Here is a 22,398-nt window from a genome sequence, read left to right as displayed (position 1 = left end):
GTTCTTGCATGTAGCATCTCAACGTTGCCGCCCTAGTCTATTTGTGCTCGGATCATTTTTGGAAGAAAAAACAAAAGTCAAAGATTTTAACGAAAGTCAGAAGGAAAGATATTATTTGTTAAATCCTACCTCGGTTGAAGAGCGGAACGAAACATTGCTTATAAGAGTGAAAATCTCTCCCTAGTAGATGCATTTTAAAATCGTGTGACTGACAGCGATACGTAATGAATCAAAACTGACAATATTCATTATTAGAAAACGGAGAGAAAAGATTTTCAAAACTAGATGAAGAAAGATCGTGTAATAAGAGTATGTTATTGGGATACGAACTACGTGACTGGGTGGATGGTACCTTGACCTAAACACACGTGAGTGCACTTTCGAAAAGTTTTGACTCTTCTGAGATATCGCGTTCACATGCTATTGTGGCGCCAAAAGATCGCAACAGGGGCACATACATATGTCTAGCTGGTTACGTATCGCATGAAGAGCGCAGAAAAACATGTAAGCCAAAGCGAATCATAACCCTCTTGATGAGATTTCTCCTGCCTTGATTGTGCGTTTTCTTGCATTTTTGTCATCTGGGTCTTTCGTTTTGGTTCATTTTGTTCATAAATTTCACTGGGTTTATTGTTTATGATGATGCCACATTTTCTTTGTGTCAACCCCAAGAAGTTTGTGCACATGGGGTTGTCATTTGTCTATTACTAATAGTCCTTGGCCCGAGGCTTTTCCCAAATCCTTTTGGCTGTTGATTTATATATATCGTTTCCTTTAGGTTAGTCTTTAAGATTTGTTGGAAATGGCTGAAAATGGCTCCCCTGAGGGGAGATCTCTGGCTCTGACGCCTACTTGGTCTGTTGCTTCTGTGTTGACAATATTCGTTGCGATTTCATTGCTTGTAGAGCGCTCCATTCATAGGCTAAGCTCTGTAAGTATATTTCTGAGCCACTGCTTGTTATGCTTTTAAACAAATAATGTGGCCTTGTTAACTAGTGAGGAATAGTATGCTTTTGAAACTTTACGTCTGCTTAAACTTCCCGGGAGGTTTTGTGTAACTGCTCCAATCCACTCCTAGTCGATATTGTCCTTTTTAGGCTTCTCCTTTCGAGCTTGCCTTCAAAGTTTTTAAAACGCGTATGTTAGGAGGAGGTTTCCACACTCTTATAAAGGGTATTTTGTTCTCCTCTCCAACCGATATGGGATCTTACAATCCACCCTCTTCGGAGCCCAGCATACTCGTTCCCTTCTTCAATTGACGTGGGACCCTTCAATCCACCCCCTTCGGGGCCTAGCGTCCTTACTGGCACACTGCCTCGTGTCCACCCCCTTCGGGGCTCAGCCTTTTCGCTGACACATCGCCCGGTTTGTGGCTTTGATACCATTTGTAACAGCCCAAGCCCCCCGCTAGCAATTATTGTCCTCTTTGGGCTTTCCCTTTCAGTCTTCCCCTCAAGGATTTTAAAACGCGTTTGCTAGGGAGAGGTTTCCACACCCCTATAAAGGGTGTTCCGTTCTCCTCCACAATGGATGTGGGATCTTACAATCCACTCCCTTCGGGGCCCAGCATACTCGCTGGCACTCGTTCCCTTCTTCAATCGATGTGGGACCCTCCAATTCACCTATTTCGGGGCCCAGCGTCCTTGCTGGCACATTGCCTCATGTCCAGCCTCCTTCAGGGCTTAGCCTTTTCGCTGACACATCACCGGGTTTGTGGCTCTGATATCACTTGTAACAGCTCAAGCCCATCGCTAGCAGATATTGTTCTCTTTGGGCTTTTCCTTCCGGGCTTTCCCTCAAGGTTTTTAAAACGAGTCTGTTAGGAAGAGGTTTCCACACCCTTATAAAGAGTGTTTCGTTCTCTCCAACCGACGTGGGATCTTACATTTTGTTTTAGAGGTTGATTCCCATTGTTTATGCAAATTCATGTACAATATCTATATGAACTATGTCTGGAAATCTGGCCAAGTACTTTAGAGTCTCAAACATTATTTCCCTGATACACTGTGTTTCAGCTACTGCAGATTTTGTTCTAATCATGATATGTGTTTGTTACCTTTTCTCTTTCAGTGGCTGGAAAAATCTCATAGAAAACCCTTATTTGAGGCATTGGAGAAAATGAAAGAAGGTAACTTATTCGCTCAATCACCTCAGACAAGAATGGCCTTGTCTGGTCGCTGGTTCTCATTTAACCGCCATTTCTTGCCTTTGCAGAGTTGATGCTGCTTGGGTTTATTTCCTTGCTTCTGACGGCATCATCAAGTGTGATATCAAATATCTGCATTCCATCCAAGTTTTATGATACCTCTTTTACTCCATGCAGCCAGTCACAGATTGATGAACATCATGTGGACACTTCATCTGAGCAGAGAAAGCTATATATGGTTTCTTCTTTGCCACATTTGTATAGGAGGATGCTTACTGTGAATAAAAATACATGCAAAGAGGCACGTTATGATTATTAACTTTTTTTTGTTCATAAGAACTCTGTCTTCTTCCATCCCAATAGTCTCACTTGATACTTTCCTTGCTGGCAGGGTCATGAGCCCTTTGTTTCATATGAAGGACTTGAACAATTGCACCGCTTTATCTTTGTCATGGCGGTGACTCATGTATCTTATAGTTGCTTAACCATGTTACTGGCAATTGTGAAGGTTAGATACTTTTTTCATAGTCGGTGAGATCTCACGTCGCTTGGAGAGGGGAATGAAACATTCCTTGTAAGAGTTTGGAAACCTCTCTCTAATAGACGTGTTTTAAAATCGTGAGACTGACGACGATACATAATGAATCAAAGCGAACAATATTTTTGCTAGCGGTGACTTTGGGCTATCAAAGTCAGGCACTGGGTGGTGCGCCAGTGAGGATGCTGGCCCCCAAGGGGAGTGGATTGTGAGATCCCATCAGTTGGAGAGGGGAATGAAGCATTCCTTATAAGGGTGTGGAAACTTCTCCCTAACAGACACGTTTTAAAACCGTGAGGCTGATGACAATATGTAACAGGTCAAAGCAGACAATATCTGCTAACGGTGGCCTTGGGCTGTTACAAATGGTATCAAAGGGAGGCACCGGGCAGTGTGACAGCGAGGACGCTGGGCCCCAAGGGGAGTGGATTGTAAGATCCCACATCGGTTAGAGAGGGAAACGAAACATTGCTTATAAAGGTGTGGAAACCTCTCCCTGACATACGCATGTTAAAACTGTGAGACTGACGGCAATACGTAACGGGCCAAAGCCAACAATATATGTTAGCGGTGGCCTTGGGCTGTTACCAATGGTATTAGAGCCAAGCATCGAGCGAATGTGCCAGCGAGGACGCTGGGCCCCCAAGGGAAGTGGATTGTGAGATCCCACATCAATTGGAGAGGGGAACGAAGCATTCCTCGTAAGAGTGTGAAAACCTCTCCCTAACCGACACATTTTAAAACCATGAAGCTGATAACAATATGTAACGGGCCAAAGCGGACAATATCTGCTAGAGATGGACTTGGGCTATTACAAATGGTATTTAGAGCCAAGCACTGGGCGGTGTGCCAGCGAGGACGCCGGCCCCACAAGGAGAGTGGATTGTAAGATCCCACATCGGTTGGAGAGGGGAACGAAACATTCCTTATAAGGGTGTAGAAACCTCTCCCTAACATACACGTTTTGCATTTGGGTTTGATGCGAAAGAACAACGGTCTCTATTAAACTTTGATTAAGTAGCTTAATAGAAGTTTGCCTGTTATTGTACATAATGTAAAAATATTTAAAGATCATTATGACTTCTATCATCGTAAAGCATTTTGCTTTAGAAATTCATAGAAGATACAAAAATCTCGTGGTTGACATTTTATAATTTGACCAGATCCACAGTTGGAGAGTCTGGGAAAATGAAGCTCACATGGACCGTCACGATGTATTCAGTGGTGAGGTCTATGATAATGTTGTGTGTGATTCCTCATATTTTCTCTTAGCCACTTAAAGGATTAACAAGCAATTATTTCTCTACTATTATTGTAGATACGACGAAAGAAAAGATAATGCAGAGACAATCTCACTTTGTGCAATATCTCACCTCCAATCCCTTAACCAGGAGCAATTTCCTTATCTGGATGGTAAGCCTTGATCTTCTTTTCATTTAGACAATGCCGCACAACTGCATCTATTCAAAGGTGTTTATCTGCATGAGCTACTATAGTGAAAATATTGGTGTTTTCGGATCAAGTTTATGCTTTAAAATGCGTCTACTAGGGAGAGGTTTCCACACCCTTATAAAGAATGCTTCGTTCTCCTCCCAACCCATATGAGATCTCACAATAACCCAAAGAGGACAATATTTGTTAGTGGTGGGTTTTGGCTGTTACAAATGGTATCAGAGCCAGACACCGGGCAATGTGCCGGCGAGGAGGTTGAGCTCCGAAGGGGGGTGGACTGTGAGATCCCACATCAGTTGGGGCGGAGAACGAAACATTTTTTTTATAAGGGTGTGGAAACCTTTATCTAACAGACACGTTTTAAGAACCTTGAGGGGAAGCCCGAAAGGGAAAGCCCAAAGAGGATTGTATCTGCTAGCGGTGGGCTTGTGCTGTTATAAATAGTATCAGAGCCAGACACCGGGCGATGTGCCAACGAGGAGGCTGTTGAGCCCTGAAGGGGGGTGGATTGTGAGATCCCACATCAGTTGGGGATCAGAACGAAACATTTTTTATAAGGGTGTGGAAACCTTTCTCTAACAGACATGTTTTAAGAACCTTGAGGGGAAGCCCGAAAGTGAAAGCCCAAAAAAGACAATATCTACTAGCGTTGGACTTAAAAATTAAATATCAATGTCCAATGTGATTTCTAATCTTATTTGGGAAACCCTCTGTGGTTGAAAAGAGAAGCTGCTTTTGCAATAGGAGAAGCATCCCCATCCCATTTTTCCCTTGAACTTGGCCTTCATATACACCTGCTATTCACGTACGTATTGACACTAACTCTTCTTTGAAATAATTAAATGATATCTGTAGACATGTTTCTTTCGGCAATTTGGGAGTTCTGTTGTTCATTCTGACTACCTTACACTTCGCAAAGGCTTCATCACGGTAATAGCAAATTATTCGTTTGGATTGCTAATTTTCTTTCATGTTTACCATTTACACTACATTTTAGAGCTGTGGCATTGTCAAAATTTCAGCTGCTTGTTCACCAATGATAATGAATAATCATCTTTTAGATAGCAATATTTACGATTTTCCTGCATCTTATTATTTAATTGCAGAATCATAACCTCTCACCAAGATATGATTTCCATAGCTATATGGTTCGTTCTATGGAAGAAGAATTCCAGAGAATAGTTGGTGTGAGGTAGTTGAAGTGTCTGTTGCTTTCAATTTTTTGAATCTATATGCATGTGGTTATACTGTTTTTTCTAGTCATTGCTATCAAGAAAAAGGAGTTCAGGTTCAGTTATTACTCTTTGTTACTATATTATAGAAGATGGAAATGTTCTCATCCGTTCTTTGTTGGGATTTGCATTTTGTGGGTCTCCTTGAACAAAGTAAAGTAATTTTCTGTTTTGAGTGGAATAGGAAAGCTTTTGAAGGCAAGTTTGAAGGCACCGAGAATGTTGTTCCGATATTTCTCTATGTGTAACAGTCCAAGCCCACCGCTAGCAAACATTGTCCACTTTGGGCTTTCCTTTCCGGGCTTCCCCTCAAGATTTTTTAAAACGTATTTGCTAGGTTGAGGTTTCCACACCCTTATAATGTTTCGTTCTCCTCTCCAACCGATATGGGATCTCACAATCCACTCCTTCGGGACCCAGTGTCCTCACTGGCAGTCGTTCCTCTCCAATCTAACCTCCTTTGAGGCCTAACGTCCTCCCTAGCACACTGCCCGGTGTCCACCCCCTTTGGGGCTCAGTGTCTTCGCTGGCACACTGTTCGGTGTTTGGCTCTGATACCATTTGTAACAGCCCAAGCCCACCACTAGCAGATATTGTCTTCTTTGGGCTTTTTCTTCCGGGCTTCCCCTCAAGGTTTTTAAAACGCGTCTGCTAGAGAGGTTTCCACACCTTTATAAAGAATGTTCTGTTTTCCTCTCCAACCAACGTGGGATCTCACAATCCACCCTCCTTCGGTGCCTAGTATCCTCGCTGGCACTCGTTTCTCTATCCAATCGTTTCCTTCTCCAAGCGACGTGGGATCTCACAGGAAATCAACTTTTAGAATATATTGAAATGAATGTGTTTTCTGCAACAATATATCTTTAGTTTCATTCCCAAATATTACCAAATTTCTTATTTTAGTCTTTTAATTAAGGAAGCTAATTCTCTGTTCACTTTAATGCAGCGGTCCACTATGGGGATTTGTCGTTGCTTTTTTGCTGTTTAATGTGAAAGGTATGATAACCCTCTGTTGGGAACAGAATACTTTTTCTGCCTCAATTCTAATTACCATTTGATCTCCTTTTCCTTCTTTCAGGCTCTAACCTATATTTTTGGATAGCATCTATTCCTTTTACTGTGAGCTCTCTCTCTCTCTCTCTCTCAAGAGCTGCAGCATCTATCTGGTTGATTGACCAGCTGATCTTGTACTACTTTTCATTTTTTCATACAGCTTGTTCTGTTAGTTGGCACAAAATTACAGCATGTTATTGCAACTTTGACGTTGGAAAATGCTGGTATTTCCGGATTCTTTTCTGGAGCAAAGCTGAAGCCCCGTGATGATCTTTTCTGGTTTAAGAAGCCTGAATTCCTGTTGTCCTTGATCCATTTTGTTCTTTTCCAGGCATGTCTTGATTATTAACAATGTTGCCTGAATGGAATATGATGTTCTTGGTTTTATCCCCCTTTCTCTTAATTCTCTTGCAGAATGCTTTCGAATTGGCTTCGTTCTTCTGGTTCTGGGTACCTTCCTCTCCTCTAGTCATGGCTTTTTTAATCTCAGAACAAAACAATCCCACTCGTGAAATAGGAAGCATTATATAGTTTCCTTCAAAACTTTTAGGCCATAACTATTATCTTGTTTAATTTGGTTACAGTGGCAATTTGGGTATAATTCTTGCTTCATTAGCAATCATCTGCTTGTCTATGCAAGACTAATCTTGGGGTATGAATCTTTAGTTTCCGACAGTCATAACCTTGTATACATGACTATGTTTATTGTGTGGCGGGAGATGAATAGCCTTGAAATGTTTGGTTTTGTCTTTCTTGTAGGTTTGCTGGACAATATCTTTGCAGCTATAGCACCTTGCCCCTCTATGCACTGGTTACTCTGGTAATGGAAAGGCATGACATCTTACATTTTGATAGGCTGTTTAAAACTGTTGATATCCTTGGTTTATGCTAGCGGTGGGTTTGTGCTGTTACAAATGGTATCAGAGCTAAACATCGGGCGGTGTGCCCGAGGACGCTGAGCTCTAAAGGGGGGTGGATTGTGAGATCCCACGTCGGCTGAAGAGGGGAACAAAGTATTATTCATAAGAGTGTAGAAACATATTCCTAGTAGACGCGTTTTAAAAACTTTGAAGGGAAAGTCCAAAGAGGACAATATCTGCGAGTAGTAGATTTGGGCTGTTACAAATGGTATCAGAGCCAGACACCGGATGGTGTGCCAGTGAGGACGCTAAGCCCCAAAGGGGGAGGATTGCGAGATCCCACATTGACTGGAGAAGGAAACAAAGCATTCTTTATAAGGCTGTGGAAACCTCTCCCCAGCAGACGCATTTTAAAACTTTGAAGGGAAGCCTAGAAGGGACTGTCCAAAGAGGACAATATCTGCTAGCGGAGACTTGGGCCGTTAGAGTTTAAGACATTAAACTTAAACGTTTATCGTTGTACAACGAGAGTTTGGTTATGAAATTTTATCTGGTTGGTAGTCTACGGGAGTATTAACCTTAATGACGCTATCCAAAGGCTATTGACTGTGATTCATCTTTCTGCTTCATGTTTCTAACTGTAAACTTTTCCTGTGTTCGTTTTGCAGATGGGAACAAACTACAAGGCAGCCTTAATTCCTCAAAGAATAAGGGAAACAATCCATGGGTGGGGTAAGTCAGCTAGAAGGAAGAGAAGGCTCCGGATATTTGCTGATGATACCACAATCAACACAGAAACATGCACCGTGATATCACTTGAGGACGACGACAATCATCATATTGATACCCCCAACACTGCCACTGGCCATGCCACAATCGAGATGCAGCCACTTACTGCATTGAATGTGTCTGTCTCTGTTGCCAATGATATATCATATGGGGTTGGAACTGCCCGTCTTCGACCCACTCTGTCTCTTTCCTTACCTGTCGCTCAAAACTTCAATCTCCAAAACCCTTTAAGAAGCTCATCTTTGCCGATACAAAGATAACGTGTAGCTAGTAAACAAAGCGATAGAAGTAGATAACAAATACCATGAAAGAAGAAGTGTTCAGAATGTGAGGCTAGAGATTTGTTTATAGGAAACTGAGTTAGTATTCTTAGAAAACAGTACATGAAACTGCTTGCTTTGTAATATATCTCCCAACAATGCAAGGAAAGTTTAAACTCCAATTATAGAACAGAGTTTCCTGATGTTCTATATTTCATAAGTTTATTAGAAAATGAACTCCATGATGGATGTTTTTTTATTGAGAGCTAGAAGAAAACACTTTCTTTGAGGTAAGGTCTAAGCTCTAAACCAGACCACCATTGGATTTCATGTCCTGATTTGCTCCCCCACTGGATTTTATGTGATGATTTTCTGGCAGGACTGGTGGTTCAGGTTCTTCACCCATTGGAATAGATTCATCTTGGATCTTAGAGTCGTTAACCGTGCCGACTTCGAAGGTACAAGGTGGATGTGGTGCCTGGCATCCTTGGCATCCTCCTTGACATCCTTGGCATCCTCCTTGACATCCTTGGCACCCTCCTTGACATCCTTGGCACCCTTGAAATCCCGGGCATCCCTGCCACGGACACGGCGAATAAGTGTAGCAAGGTTGGCAACCAGAGCTTCCACCACCAGATCCGTAGTTAGGAGGAGAGCTTCCACCACCAGATCCGTAGTTAGGAGGAGAGCTTCCACCACCAGATCCGTAGTTAGGAGGATAAGTATATCCCCCACCACCAGAGCTGCCACAGTTACCACCGCAATCACCATATCCTGAACCAACAGAACTGAGTTTGGGTACGTTGCCTTCAGGTATACTTTTCAACTCAGCATTATTGAAATCTTGTAATTGATTGTCTTGTTCAGAAGATACATTGTTGCTTAATAGTTCCTTTTCAGCATCATTGTTCTTGAGGACTCGATTGGCCGAGCTGAGGCTTAAGCAGAGGAACGCCAAGAGACCGACCAAGAAACTACTTTTGGTAACAGCCATTTTCTTTGAACTTTAGCTCTCTTTTGAGGGGAAAGCTGAGTATTTTTCTGTGCTTCTCAAAGTGAAGGAGCTTTTGGTTTTTATAGTGTGGGGAGTTTGTTGAGTTTGGAGGAGTGAATGTAAAAAAAGCAAGAAAAGCATTGGCGTTGGTTTGGCCTAAGAGTCCGGAGGACATCATTGTGTGAGGTTGTTGCCTGTAGTTCTTTCAGTCTTTGTTGCATAAAACATTAAGCAACAAGATCCTTTCCTAAATGCAAGGGATTCTTAATGTAAATTAGACTTTTTATTTCAAAAAACCATCCAATCACTTAACCCCAAGAACTTGAAAGATATCTTCAAGTTTCTAGCCCTTTCCGTACGAATCAATTATCATTGAGTTGTGGTCATGGTAACATGTTAGCTTAGAGACCATTTTCTATGTTCTTTTTGTCAGTTGAATTGATTTGGTTAGCTTGATGCAAAGAACCTGAGACAAAAAATGTAACCGTTCAATCCTGGTAGCATATTTTGTCCCTTTTGGGTTTTCTCTTTTGGGCTTCTCTTCAACTAAGAGAGTTTCTACGTTCTTATAAAAAATGTTTCTCCACTCCCCTTCAAGGCTCAGCGTTCTCGCTGGCACACCACTTGATGTCCACCCCCATGAGATCCCACATCGATTGGAGAAAGGAACGAGTGCTAACGAGGACGCTGGGCCCTAAAGATGGGGTGGATTGTGAGATCCCACGTCGATTTGAGAGAGAAAAACAAGTGCTAGCAAAGATACTGGCCCCGAAGGTGAGTGGATTGTGAGATCCCACATCATTGGAGAGGGAAACGAGTGTCAGCGAGAATGTTGGACCCTAAAAAGTGGTGGATTGTGAGATCTCACATCATTGGGGAGGGGAACGAGTGTAGGGGGTAGATTGCGAGATCTCACATTGATTGAGGAAGAGAACGAAGCATTCATTATAAGCATGTGGAAACCTCCCCTAGCACACGCGTTTTAAAATCCTTGAGAAGAAACCCGAAAGAAAAACCCCAAAGAGGACCATAGAACCCAACATAATATTAACTAATGTCATTGCAATAATAATGGAGAATACACCATATCCAAAGCTTCTCAGTAACAAGTAACAAAAATAGTAACCTACCCATAAAAAACAAAACAAGGCCTAAAGGTATTCCCTGTCTGTCTCTTCTCTATCACTTTTCCTCCAACTTCCACACTGCAAAGAACTTGATTATTTACAGTGAAAAAACTGTGACAGTGAAGGGTTGGAGATGACTGCAGCAGGAGAAGGTAAAGCCTATTTTTTTGGTAACATTCTGAGAGGGCAATCAATAAGAAAAGTAAATGATGAAAGGCTATGAACTGGGAGGCCCTTGTGTAAGCCTTTGCATCTCATTTTGATCATTGAGAGTCTCCATTAGAAGTGGAGGGGCATATTGAGCTGTGCCCTGATGTTCTTCAGAATCTTGACAGTAGGATAGAATTATTGTATCAATGGACATCTCCACCACTCCAAAGAAAAGTGTAGCAACCACATAGCCTAGCCCCCAGCAAACCTGTTGTTTCACAACCAAAAAGGCCTTGAATCAGTATTGACACGACTAAATTTACCGTGACTCGTTTGCTTAAGCTTTTGGGTTCAGTAACGATTTAACAGGTTATCAAAGGAGAGAGCGTTGTGCTCAAAACCTTGGGATGTTGGTTTCTTCCACTAATTTCTAAGCCCACAAGTGAGAGTGTAGAAGTGTGATATGATTAAGTTTATCGTAACCCATTAGCTTAAGCTTTTAGGTTTAAAGGCCATGGACGTGTCATATCATCATTTTGTTAATAAATTTTGTCTACTTTGGCTTGTTGCATATCCCTATCAGCCTCATGGTTTTAAAACGTATCTGCTAGGGAGAGGTTTCCACACCCTTACAAGAAAATCTCACAATCCACCCCTCTTAGGGGCCAAGGTGTTTGGCTTTGATACCATTTGTAACAGCTCAAACCCACTGTTAGCAGATATTGTCCTCTTTGGCCCGTTACATATCGTCGTCAGCCTCACAGTTTAAAAATGTGTCTACTAGGGAGAGGTTTCCACACCCTTATAAAAAATGTTTCATTCCCTCTCCAACCATTGTGAGATCCCACATCGGTCAGAGAGGGGAACTAAGCATTCTTTATAAGAGTGTGGAAACTTCTCCCTAGTTTTAAAACTATGAGGCTGACGGCGATACGTAACGAGCCAAGGCGGACAATATCTGCTAACGACGGTGGGTTTGGGCTGCTACATATTTAGTCTAACACTAATGTGTAAAAAAAGTTGAAGAACTTACCAAGACCGGAAACAATGGGGAAGAAATCTTGTTATGAGCAGATCTGTATTTGTGTGTATCCGACATGAGGAATGCAAAAAGAGCACTTGAGAGGCTGATACAAAGCTTCCCAAGGAACAGAATAACGTCTCCGATCACGTTCACTCTCCCGATCCGAAGGATGTTGTTCATTATTAACTCCGTCGCAATAGCCGACGCCTTGCAAAAGCTTTTGCCTGTTATCGCAATCTGCACGAATCAGAATAGCAACGTTTGTTGGAGAAATTACTGAGTTCTTGTTCTTGTTCTGCAAACTAATATATTGTTGTCAATGAGTAAATGAGTATCAATTTACCATTATATATGCATTGCGGTTAACGGATTTGATGATCCACTCTATACATCTCAGGCAAAACCGAGACGTATTATGTGCTGCTCGGCCAATCCAACTATCTGGTGTCGTATTTGCGACTTTCAATTTGCGACGAATAGACTCGAGTATGAACCGAATTGATTCCATAAAGGATACAGTCAAGGAACCGATAGCCATGGACCCGAGGTTATATCTTGCTAGCCGTTTCATCGAGGAGAACACTGGAAGAAACGGAATTTCGGGCTGCATTAACCAAAAACAATGAGTATTAAAGAAGGTAAGAACTTATAGCCCCAAAAGAAGTTCAGAATTGTTGGATATGTCGACCCCATCGTTAGTAACTTACCGAGGTTTCACCACGAGCCCAGTAATAGGAGGCCACGGAACCTGCAATGACTGTTGAAGAGCATGCTACAAAAAATTGAGTAGCCCAATAACCTCCGAATAGGTGGAAAAAGATGGCTATGTCGATATGAGGAGTATAACGGATGCTATAACCACAGCAACGGTCGCAGTTCACTCGTTTTGAAGCAAGATCGTAAGCGCAGCAATTCGAGTTGCAATTGTTCTGGACAATCTGACCAGAGCTGAAGAGATGAAGGGCAGCTGATAACCATAACATGTAAAAGATTGCAAGGATCGCATAAGGTATGATTGGGAAGATTATGAGTGCTTGAACTTCTCCGATCACCTTTGCAGCTACCTGCACGTAGGGTCGTATGAAACCGAAGTGAAATAATGATATTATCGATAATAATCGGTTTAGAAACTAAGAGTGCCTCAATGAAATGAGCGAAAACGAGCGACACTATAACAGCCTAAGCCCACCACTAGTAGATATTGTTTGCTTTGGCCCATTACGTATCGATGTCAGCCTCAAGGTTTTAAAACGTGTCTGTTAGGGAGAGGTTTTCACGTCCTTATAAGGATGTTTCGTTCCCTTCGCCAACCGATGTGGGATCTCACAATCCACCCCCTTCCGGGCCCAGCATTCTCGCTAAGGCACCGTCTGGTGTCTGGCTCTGATACCATTTGTAACCACCCAAGCCCATCGCTAGCAGATATCGTCCGCTTTGACTCGTTACGTATCGCCATCAGCCTCACGATTTTTAAAACACGAATGTTAGGGAGAGGTTTCCACATCCTTATAAGGAATGTTTCGTTCCCTTCTCCAATTGATGTGGGATCTCACAATCCACCCCTTTGGGGGCCAGCGTCCTCACTAGCACATCGTCTAGCGCCTGGCTTTGATACCATTTGTAACAGCCCAAGCTCACCGCTAGCAGATATTGTCCGCTTTGGCCCGTTACATATCGTCGTTAGCCTCACGGTTTTAAAATGCATATGTTAGGGAAACATTTCCACACCCTTATAAGGAATGTTTCATTCCCCTCTCCAACGAACAGCCCAAGTCCATCGCTAGCAGATATTGTCTGCTTCGGCCCATTGTGTATCGCCCTCAGCCTCATGGTTTTAAAACGCGCCTGTTAGGGAGACATTTCCACATCATTATAAGGAATGTTTCGTTCCCTCCTCCAACTGATATGGGATCTCACAATCCACCTCCTTTGGGGGCCAGCGTCCTTGCTAGCACACCACCCAGTATCCACCTCCCTTGGGGGCCCAGCGTCCTTACTCGCACACCACCCGGTGTCTAGCTCTGATACCATTGGTAACAGCCCAAGCCCACCGCTAGCAGATATCGTCCACTTTGGCCCGTTACATAACGCCGTCAGCCTCACGGTTCTAAAACGCGTCTATTAGGGAGAGGTTTCCACATTCTTATAAGAAATGTTTCGTTCTCCTCTCCAACCGATGTAGGATCTCACAGACACACAAACAAAGAAATCAAAAGTACTTGAATTACATATCAGTTTATAATTTTTGCTGCCATTATGCATATATAGCATAGTACTTGCCTTGAGGACAGACGTCGCCATTATGATTCGACGGATGATAGCAATTGAAGTAAGAACAGAGACAGCCATAACAAAAGTCATTAGAACAGCAGCAGCGCGCATATGATCGAGCTCCTGAACAATAATCAATCGAGTGATCAGAATCAGACGAGTTCTTTTATCGAAAAGTCTCACGAGATTCGGTTGCATACCCTTCCAAATATGTGGACATAGGGATCGTGATCACCGATGATGGGCGTGATAGCATCATTTCCAATCCATCCAGCTATAGCAACAAAGACAATGGCAATCGGTAATAATAATATAAGATGAAATAACAACTTTAACTCAGAGTAAACATGTTCCTCCTCACCTTTGAGGTAATAAAACATTGTGACCGATACGATGAGAATGTTGAATAGGACGACCGTTACCCACGGCATCGCAGCAACGAAATGTCGAATCATTAGCAACCAAATCACTGCCAAAAATAGAGGCAAAATCCCTCCGCAAACAATCAATATCGGCCACGACTTCCCAATATCAGACATGTATCTCTGTGAGTTGTTTAGAGCATAGAATAAGTGAAAACTTCAGAAATGGTAAGACACAACGAAAAAAGTTACGACATGATAGAGAAGCTTCAGACGGGACGCTAAAAATATTATTCGAAAGATCTTGCAATTTGGAACTCGTGAGCTCGTATGACACTTTACGTAGACCTGTGATTTGTTAGGAACCAGACTCTCCACAATGGCACGATATTGTCCACTTTGAGTATAAGCTCTCATGGCTTTGCTTTTGGACTCTCTCCCGACAATTCTCAACAATCCAACCCTTGAACAAAGTACACCATAGAGCCTCCCCTGAGGCCTATGTAGCCCTCGAACAGCCTCCCCTTAATCAAGCCTCGACTCCTTTCTCTGGAACCCTCGAACAAAGTACACCCTTTGTTCGATACTTGAGTCAATTTTGACTACATCTTCGAGACTAGCAACTTCTTTTGATTTAAAGTGAAATTTTTGTACGATAACTGCATGCATTGTAGAAAAGAAAAACTTGTATACCTTCAAGACAGATGACCGAGAGTTGGTCGACTTATGAATAGATTTATCTATGATCAAATCCGCATCTATGTTCATTCCACCCATCTGCTTCCAATGTGTTAACGATACATTCGAGGGGCGAGCGAGGAACTGGCAGCTCCAATAAACTGAGAAGGACATCGTTCTAACAGTGAGCTCGTTGCACATTCGTTCGTAAAACATTTTTTATAAAGAATCTAGACGTGAAGTTTTCGATATCATCCTATAAGGTGGAAAACAGACAATGGCATCAAGAAAGATGAATCTCACTTACCATTAACACTAGGAAAAATGACAGGGTAACAAGGACCTTGAAGGTTCACCGAGCTGTTCCTCATCTCAGGCGTAAGGAACTCGAAATAATCGTAGTTCCTGTCTATCCAATCATCCATTGAGAGGCGTATTTCGCCTTCGGGATAGTCACAAACCCAGTTTAGAGAATCTTCTGAAGGTGTTGGGCAATCCATCAAGCATATACTCCGAGCATCCGCCAGCTTAAATTGACTGTCCTTCAGACCACTTTGATACACCTGATTAGGATTCAACCAGTATTTAAGCTCGAGTTCACGAAGGCCGGGATTAGCATGCTTGTCGCCACAGACATTTCCTTTGTAGTCTAGTCCATATGTGAGCCTGATAAACATTAGCACAAAGATCAACTAAAAGGAGACTAATAAACAAAGAGAAGGAGAAGGCAAGCACTAAGTATATGTAAGCCTGATAACCGTATAAGAAACTATCAGATTGTTACTATTATAAGAAACTAAACCAAATCACGATTGGCGAACGGGAAAACCAGGGCCAATGAGAGCTATTGTGATGGCAATACGCGAGGCAAAGGAATGCTCGGTCCATCGGTTCCAAAGGGTTCTGTATGAATCTTACAGGGTACAGTTCATCAAGGATGTAATGTCAGTTTTAACATAAGCTTATAAAGAAGGGAGAACAAAGAAAACTAGTGGAAATGTCTCATCCTACCCATATGCTAAATTTCCTTCAAACTTCAAAGGGGTTAAAACAAAGAAGAAGGCCCAATGATACCCCCAGAAGCTATCTAGCCAAACGTTGAGTGATACCCCCAGGAGATATCTAGCCAAACAATGAGACCCCCAGGAGATATCTAGCCAACGTTGAGTGATACCCCCAGGAGCTATCTAGCCAAACAATGAGACCCCCAGAAGCTATCTAGCCAAACCTTGAGTGATACCCCAGGAGCTATCTAGCCAAACAATGAGACCCCCAGGAGCTATCTAGCCAAACGTCGAGTGATACCCCCAGGAGATATCTAGCCAACGTTGAGTGATAACCCCAGGAGCTATCTAACCAAACATTGACTGATACCCCCAGGAGCTATCTAGCCAATGTTGAGTGATACCCCCAGGAGATATCTAGCCAAACAATGAGACCCCCAGGAGCTATCTAACCAAACATTGAGTGATACCCCCAGGAGCTATCTTGCCAATGTTGAGTGATACCTCCAGGAGATATCTAGCCAAACAATGAGACCCCAGAAGCTATCTAGCCAAACTTCGAGTGATACCCCCAGGAGCTATCTAGCGAACGTTGAGTGATACCCCCAAGAGCTATCTAGCCAAACAATGAGACCCCTAGGAGCTATCTACACAACAAATTATCAGGTGGGTAGTGATGAAGTAGTAGAATTCCATGTCGAAGTGAAAAGAACATCACAAAATTAAAGAACTTAAGAGCTTTCTGAATGAAAGAGACAATACGCAAGAACAAACAGTAGCCATTGAAGCAAAAGAAGAGTCCATACCTTAATGGGTCACCTTGGTTAAATCCAAAGCTGGAGTTAACAATCATGCCCACCCAGAAAGCTATAAAGATCACAAGAAACACAATATCTCTGCATTTTCTATTATGCCTAATGATCCCACCCATTTGGGCATTCCCATCACTTGAAGGGTACCTCCCAATCACTGCCCCTAAAGGACCCCTCATCTTCACAAACCCAGGTTTCCCCCTTCCAAGCAGAAACAGAGAGAGAATCTAGAGCGAGAAAGAAACTAAAGCTTCAACAATGGAGTGGCAAAGTAAAAGCTTCAAAGAAAAGGGTTTCAGATTTGGAATCTTTATGCCAAGTCTTTCTTTCCTTTGGGACTTCTGGACAAAAGTACAGTGGTGTTTTAGAGAAGCGTTTCAAAGGGGCTCAGCTAAACAACAATTTTGAAGAACCCAATGAATTGAAGACATCGAAATGTAAAAGAAACCGGAAAAAATGGAATAAAAACCTTTAATTCCTTGTGGGCTTCTTTAGATTTTGATAAAGAACTCATTTTTTGGAATAAAAACCTTTAATTCGTTGTGGGTTTCATTAGATTTTGATAAAGAACTCATTTTTTTTTTCCCTCTCAAACACAAATTTGAGTATCAGATATTAAATTGGATGTTATTAAGCATATTAAGCTGACACAGACATTTATGTCTGAAGATCTACGGTCTTTGTCGGTCTTGAGCTGTTGTAATTGCCTATCACTGTCGATGCTGTGGAAAATTTTTGTATTGACTGCGATGATCGAGCTCATCCAACGGTGGGTAATAAAGGTGTGAACTTTATCAATTAGTATGAGTGTATTACACCGGAAATTTCCCCCCTAAAAAGTAATATTCTCTATTATAAAATTTTAAAAAATAATAAATAAAATAATTAAAGTATTTGTGGGTCAGTGATAATTTTTAAATAATATTAATTTTCATTATATCCATAAATGTTACTATTGTATCTTGGAATTAAATTAATATAATCACATAATTTTTTTTCTTTCAAAACTTTACTAATTTCAATAAAAGTTATATTTGGGATAAAATTAAATTTGACTAACACATAATTACCTTATATAAATAGCCACAAAAATTGTAAAATTAAAAATTAAAAAAATTAAAAAAAAAATTAAAAAAAATTAAAAAGAAGAGGTAAAATCGTCTATTAAACTATAGAATAAAATGTAAAATTAAAATGGAATGGATATAAAAATTGATATAGAAAAGACATTATAATCATTGTGTTGATATCATAATGAATGATTATTAGTATAATCCTTGGAATCATTGCTTTTAAATGGAGGGATTAACCAAATCTAATTTGTAGTTTAAATCCCTAATTTTTTTTAATTTAAAAGGAGCATCCTGTAATCCTTATACTAAATAAGTCTATGAATTTTGGGTCCTTATACTAAAGATTAAGTAAGTCTGCGGGCTTCGTACTCTTATATAAAGATTAAATAAGTCTACGAACTTCGTGTCCTTATACTAAATATTAAGTAAGTTTAAGAACTTCGGGTCCTTATGTTAAAAATTAAGTAAGTCTAAGAACTTCAGGTCCTTATACTAAAGATTAAGTAAGTCTAAGAATTTGAGTGTTTATACTAAAGATTAAGTAAGTCTATGAACTTCGGGTCCTTATACTAAAGATTAAGTAAGTCTGCGGACCTTGTACCCTTATACAAAAGATTGAGTAAGTCTAAGAACTTCGGGTCCTTATACAAAATATTGAGTAAGTCTAAGAACTTCGGGTCCTTATACTAAAGATTGAGTAAGTCTATGAACTTCGGGTCATTATACTAAAGATTGAGTAAGCCTATGAACTTCGGGTCCTTATACTAAAAATTAAGTAAGTCTATGAATTTCAGGTCCTTATACTAAAGATTAAGCAAGTCTATGAACTTCGTACCCTTATCCTTATCCTAAAGATTAAGTAAGTCTATGAACTTCGGGTCCTTATACTGAAGATTAAGTAAGTCTATGACCTTCGGGTACTTGAAAACGCAGTTAAAACTTTAAGATTATGTTGCAAAATATTGTGATATTAGCTTAAGCTTCTGTACAAATGGATGACTTCTCACAGTAAAGTCATACATAAAAATTCTAGCTGCTCATTTTGCTGCTGGTCAATATGATATGATATGATATGCTTCTTCACAGAACGTCTATTGCCAATTTCAAAACAATAGAAGACAGATAATAAAGCAGCAAAATAGAAAGATGGAGACTCTATTAAGAGACTTATCAAGCTGCATTTCCTGTCTTCTCATTCTGCTACTGCCATTCCCTGTGATCGAGTTGTTGTAAGTCGGGTATGGCAACAAGTTCCCATCCACGCTACCGAAAATTCTAGTGAAAACTGTTTCTCCGAACATCCCGATCGTCGGGTTTAGCAGACTTGTTATCACGGCATTACCGAGATAAGAAGGTGCATATGAAGCAACGTCGCTATAAGCCTGGGGGAAGTATTGTTGGTGATAGATTGGGTGCTGGTGCGGGTGTGGGTGTGAGGGCGAGCGAATATAATTTGGATGAAGCTGCTGGCTAGGATGCAATGCAGAGGCAGCATTGGAATGGGGCGGTGCGTTCATCGACGGTGGTGGTCTTCGAGGTACAGCCATACCCAAGTGAGACTTCTTGGATTCGGAATCTGAGTTCGACGTGCCACGACCATAGAGGGGAACCAAAGAAGAGGGAGTGATGCTAGCCTTACAAACAGGGCAGTTCTGGGTGTTTTCGGGTTCATCGCTGGAGATTTGAACGTGAAGCCATATGTAAATGCACGGCCAGCAGTAGAGGTGACCACAGAGGGTGACAACAGGATCATCGGCTGAGTCTAAGCAAATGTTGCATTCGAAACAACCATTAGCATCTTCTGAGACGGATCTCCAGTTTTGCTTGAGAGAGACATCATGTCCAGACTCATGCACGGAATGGTTTTGTTCCATGGAATGAGTAATACGTTCTGTTTACAAAAAGATAAATTGAGACAATGAGATTCTTTAAAAAAGGAGTAAATTAGTGAACAAAATCAGCAGCAATGAACAATTGAAGAACATTGTCGAAAGATACCAATTTGAGCACATTAATAACAAAACCAGAAACAAAAACATAATTTTCAAAGCATAGAAACTAAGAAACTTGTGGGCGGAAGTAGTGTTTCTAAGCTTTAATTTCTAAAAACAAAACAAAATGATTACTAATCTGAGTAGGTTTCTAAACAAATGTTCTTGGAATTTGACAAAAAATTCAAAATATTTCCTCATAAATGATTACTAAACTGAGTAGTTTCTGAACAAATGTTCTTGGAATTTGACAAAAAATTCAAAATGTTTCCTTAGAAATGATTACTAAACTGAGTAGTTTCTGAACAAATGTTCTTGGAATTTAACAAAAAATTCAAAATATTTCCTTATAAATGATTACTAAACTGGGTAGTTTCTAAACAAATGTTCTTGGGATTTGACAAAAAATTCAAAATGTTTCCTTATAAACGATGAAAGGATGAGAAAACAAACACAATTTTCAAAAACCAAGCTACTATCAAATAGGGCCTAACGAACCAGATTTTTTCTTACAATTGGCAAAACTTAAGCTCTGTTCCATCCACAACTAATCCAAGCCAATTTATAGCGAAGAGGCCAAAAGGATTGTGAAAACTTAAACGAAAACACAGGGATCAATGATTCAAGGGCCGATCTATAGACACAAAAGCTGGGATCAATGTAGATTATTCAGACCATTCAAAAATCATCTATCACGAACCAGAGTCGAGACTCAGAACACCCTCTTCATTAAGCTAGCAAGCCAATTGCAGGGCAACAACGCAAAAATCCCAAATAAATAACAATCAAACGTCCAATCAATGTCCGGAACAATAGACCCGTTCAACTTGTAGGAAAAGGAGAGAGACGTGGATGGACGGAAGCAAGTTTTTAGAAACAATGTCAAAACCCCCAAATCATCTCGAAACTTCGAAGTTGAAAATCTCGAGACGGAAAAAACAAAAAGACACAGCAAACCAAACAAACTTATCCGCAAAATCATGCAGTTCAGATAAAAACAAAACCCCAAAATCAACCTAGATCGAATCACATGGAAAGAAGAAAAAGAGCAGTTCAAATTGAAGCCGAACAAATTCGCTTAAACGCATAGATTAAGATCCAACACTCGTTTTCTTGAACAGGAAGAACGACCAACCCAAATTCCCCGAACACATTTCACACAATTCAAACGAAGAATGAAACAAAACGTAACCTTAGAGATTCGAAATACAAAAATCACTCACCGTTAAATAAGAATCCGAAGGGTTTCGTACGACAATCCCCGACCGAAATCAAATCCAATCAGAGAGATAAATGAACGCAAAACGATGTTGGCGGAGAGAATTTCAAGAACAATTCTAGAGAGAGGAGAATCGAAGGGAAAAAGAGGGAGAGATTTATATAAAAGGGGGGAGAGAGCGCGTGTTCTCCACGAATAGAGCAAGCGCGTCGTGTGTTTACGTTCGTGTCGGCGCGTCGGGTTTAACTTTATCCAGCTTTTAATTTTCTTTTTCCTTTTTTAATTAATTTTTTCCTCCAAAATAAATTGATTATTTAAAAGACTCAGACCAGCCAAAGTTGAAAATTATACGCGAAGAAAGCGGAGTTAGTGGCACGTGCAAGGGAGGCACGTGCGAAACCCAACAAACTTACTTCTTATTTATAGATTAATTGATAATAGACACTCTTTTATCATTTTATTTTATTTTTAAATCACCAAAATTAGTTAGTACTGACGTGGCAATTTATTTTCAAATAATCTCAAATATTAAACTTATTATTTAATTATTTAATTATTTATACCATATCCACTAATTTCCTATTTTATGAAAATATTTTAACAAACTTATAGAGCAATAATTTTGAAAATTAAAATTCAAGCATAATTTTAAAATATATATATAAATAAATATTTTTTTTTATAATTTAAACCGTTATCAATATCTATAAATAAAAAATTGGCCCACCTAGTTATAATGGTCCTATAACTAATTAGAAATATTTAAAAGAAATTAATTGAGAGTATTCTTTCCTACTCTCAATTAATCTACCTTAATTTTAGAAATATGTTGCAATTTTAACTTTAAAATATAAAAAAATTGTTGCAATTTTGCCCCGAACGTCATTTATTTCATCTTATTGCACCTCAAATTTAGATAAATGTTATAAGTTTAATTTTAAAATACGAAAAGTATTTACAATTTTGCGTCTATATGATTGTACCTCGAATTTAAATAAAATTTATAAACATGGTTACATTTTTGCCCCTATAATAAATATTTATTAAGAAGATTATTTAATTTCATATAATTGAGAAGATAAACATTACCATTTTAATTTTAAAATATAAAAACATTACATTTTCATATATGTTTAATGACTCTACGCCGGGAACATCCCTCCGACAGCGGCGGCGGCGGCGGAGACGGGATTCACAGAACGTTGGTGGCCATAATGGAAGACGGTGGCTTGACGGAATGAAAAAAGTTTCTTTTTAATTTTTTTTTTATTATTTTAATTTATTAATAGAAAATGATAAATGTTGAAGTGTGTGATAAGATAGGATGACACGTCATCATAGAAACTCAAGAATATTCGATATT

The 22,398-nt window shown here is 40.3% G+C and overlaps 4 protein-coding genes across 7 annotated transcripts; 1 reads left to right on the top strand and 3 right to left on the bottom strand.

Moving 5' to 3' along the window:
• Window positions 1-395: 395 nt before the first annotated feature.
• On the top strand, window positions 396-9,082 carry LOC111796611 (MLO-like protein 11). 4 transcript variants are annotated; one of them, XM_023679312.1, is made up of 16 exons: window positions 433-504; window positions 779-931; window positions 2,071-2,128; window positions 2,215-2,447; window positions 2,538-2,654; window positions 3,848-3,908; window positions 4,003-4,097; window positions 4,992-5,066; window positions 5,243-5,328; window positions 6,315-6,364; window positions 6,447-6,487; window positions 6,582-6,752; window positions 6,836-6,871; window positions 7,006-7,073; window positions 7,181-7,241; window positions 7,950-9,082. In XM_023679312.1, exons 2-16 carry the CDS (start codon window positions 803-805, stop codon window positions 8,328-8,330), a joined length of 1,662 nt encoding a protein of 553 aa, XP_023535080.1. In that variant the 5' UTR covers window positions 433-504; window positions 779-802; the 3' UTR covers window positions 8,331-9,082. The 4 variants fall into 4 exon arrangements, with proteins under 4 accessions (XP_023535082.1, XP_023535080.1, XP_023535081.1 ...); XM_023679313.1 differs by having other exon boundaries at window positions 486-504; window positions 784-931; XM_023679311.1 differs by having other exon boundaries at window positions 496-556.
• LOC111796649 (mesenchyme-specific cell surface glycoprotein-like) lies at window positions 8,459-9,369 on the bottom strand. The gene is made up of 2 exons (XM_023679365.1): window positions 9,030-9,369; window positions 8,459-8,996 (listed from the first exon to the last, which is right to left on the bottom strand). The coding sequence occupies exons 1-2, from the start codon at window positions 9,322-9,324 to the stop codon at window positions 8,635-8,637; spliced, it is 657 nt and encodes a 218-aa protein (XP_023535133.1). The 5' UTR covers window positions 9,325-9,369; the 3' UTR covers window positions 8,459-8,634.
• Window positions 9,370-10,356: 987 nt separating this feature from the next.
• LOC111796603 (choline transporter protein 1-like) lies at window positions 10,357-17,274 on the bottom strand. Its single transcript, XM_023679300.1, has 10 exons — window positions 16,747-17,274; window positions 15,244-15,602; window positions 14,952-15,097; window positions 14,258-14,441; window positions 14,097-14,170; window positions 13,906-14,019; window positions 12,333-12,689; window positions 11,969-12,229; window positions 11,635-11,862; window positions 10,357-10,869 (listed from the first exon to the last, which is right to left on the bottom strand). The coding sequence occupies exons 1-10, from the start codon at window positions 16,929-16,931 to the stop codon at window positions 10,669-10,671; spliced, it is 2,109 nt and encodes a 702-aa protein (XP_023535068.1). The 5' UTR covers window positions 16,932-17,274; the 3' UTR covers window positions 10,357-10,668.
• Window positions 17,275-18,772: 1,498 nt separating this feature from the next.
• On the bottom strand, window positions 18,773-21,170 carry LOC111796641 (E3 ubiquitin-protein ligase RMA3-like). The gene is made up of 2 exons (XM_023679357.1): window positions 21,040-21,170; window positions 18,773-19,716 (listed from the first exon to the last, which is right to left on the bottom strand). Exon 2 carries the CDS (start codon window positions 19,697-19,699, stop codon window positions 18,929-18,931), a length of 771 nt encoding a protein of 256 aa, XP_023535125.1. The 5' UTR covers window positions 19,700-19,716; window positions 21,040-21,170; the 3' UTR covers window positions 18,773-18,928.
• Between the last annotated feature and the right edge of the window lie 1,228 nt (window positions 21,171-22,398).

Source organism: Cucurbita pepo, chromosome LG06, assembly GCF_002806865.2.
Source record: "Cucurbita pepo subsp. pepo cultivar mu-cu-16 chromosome LG06, ASM280686v2, whole genome shotgun sequence".
In the NCBI taxonomy this organism is placed as follows: Eukaryota; Viridiplantae; Streptophyta; class Magnoliopsida; order Cucurbitales; family Cucurbitaceae; genus Cucurbita; species Cucurbita pepo.
The sequence above is the reverse complement of the archived record's forward strand: the minus strand, read 5'-3'. Positions and strand labels throughout refer to the sequence as shown.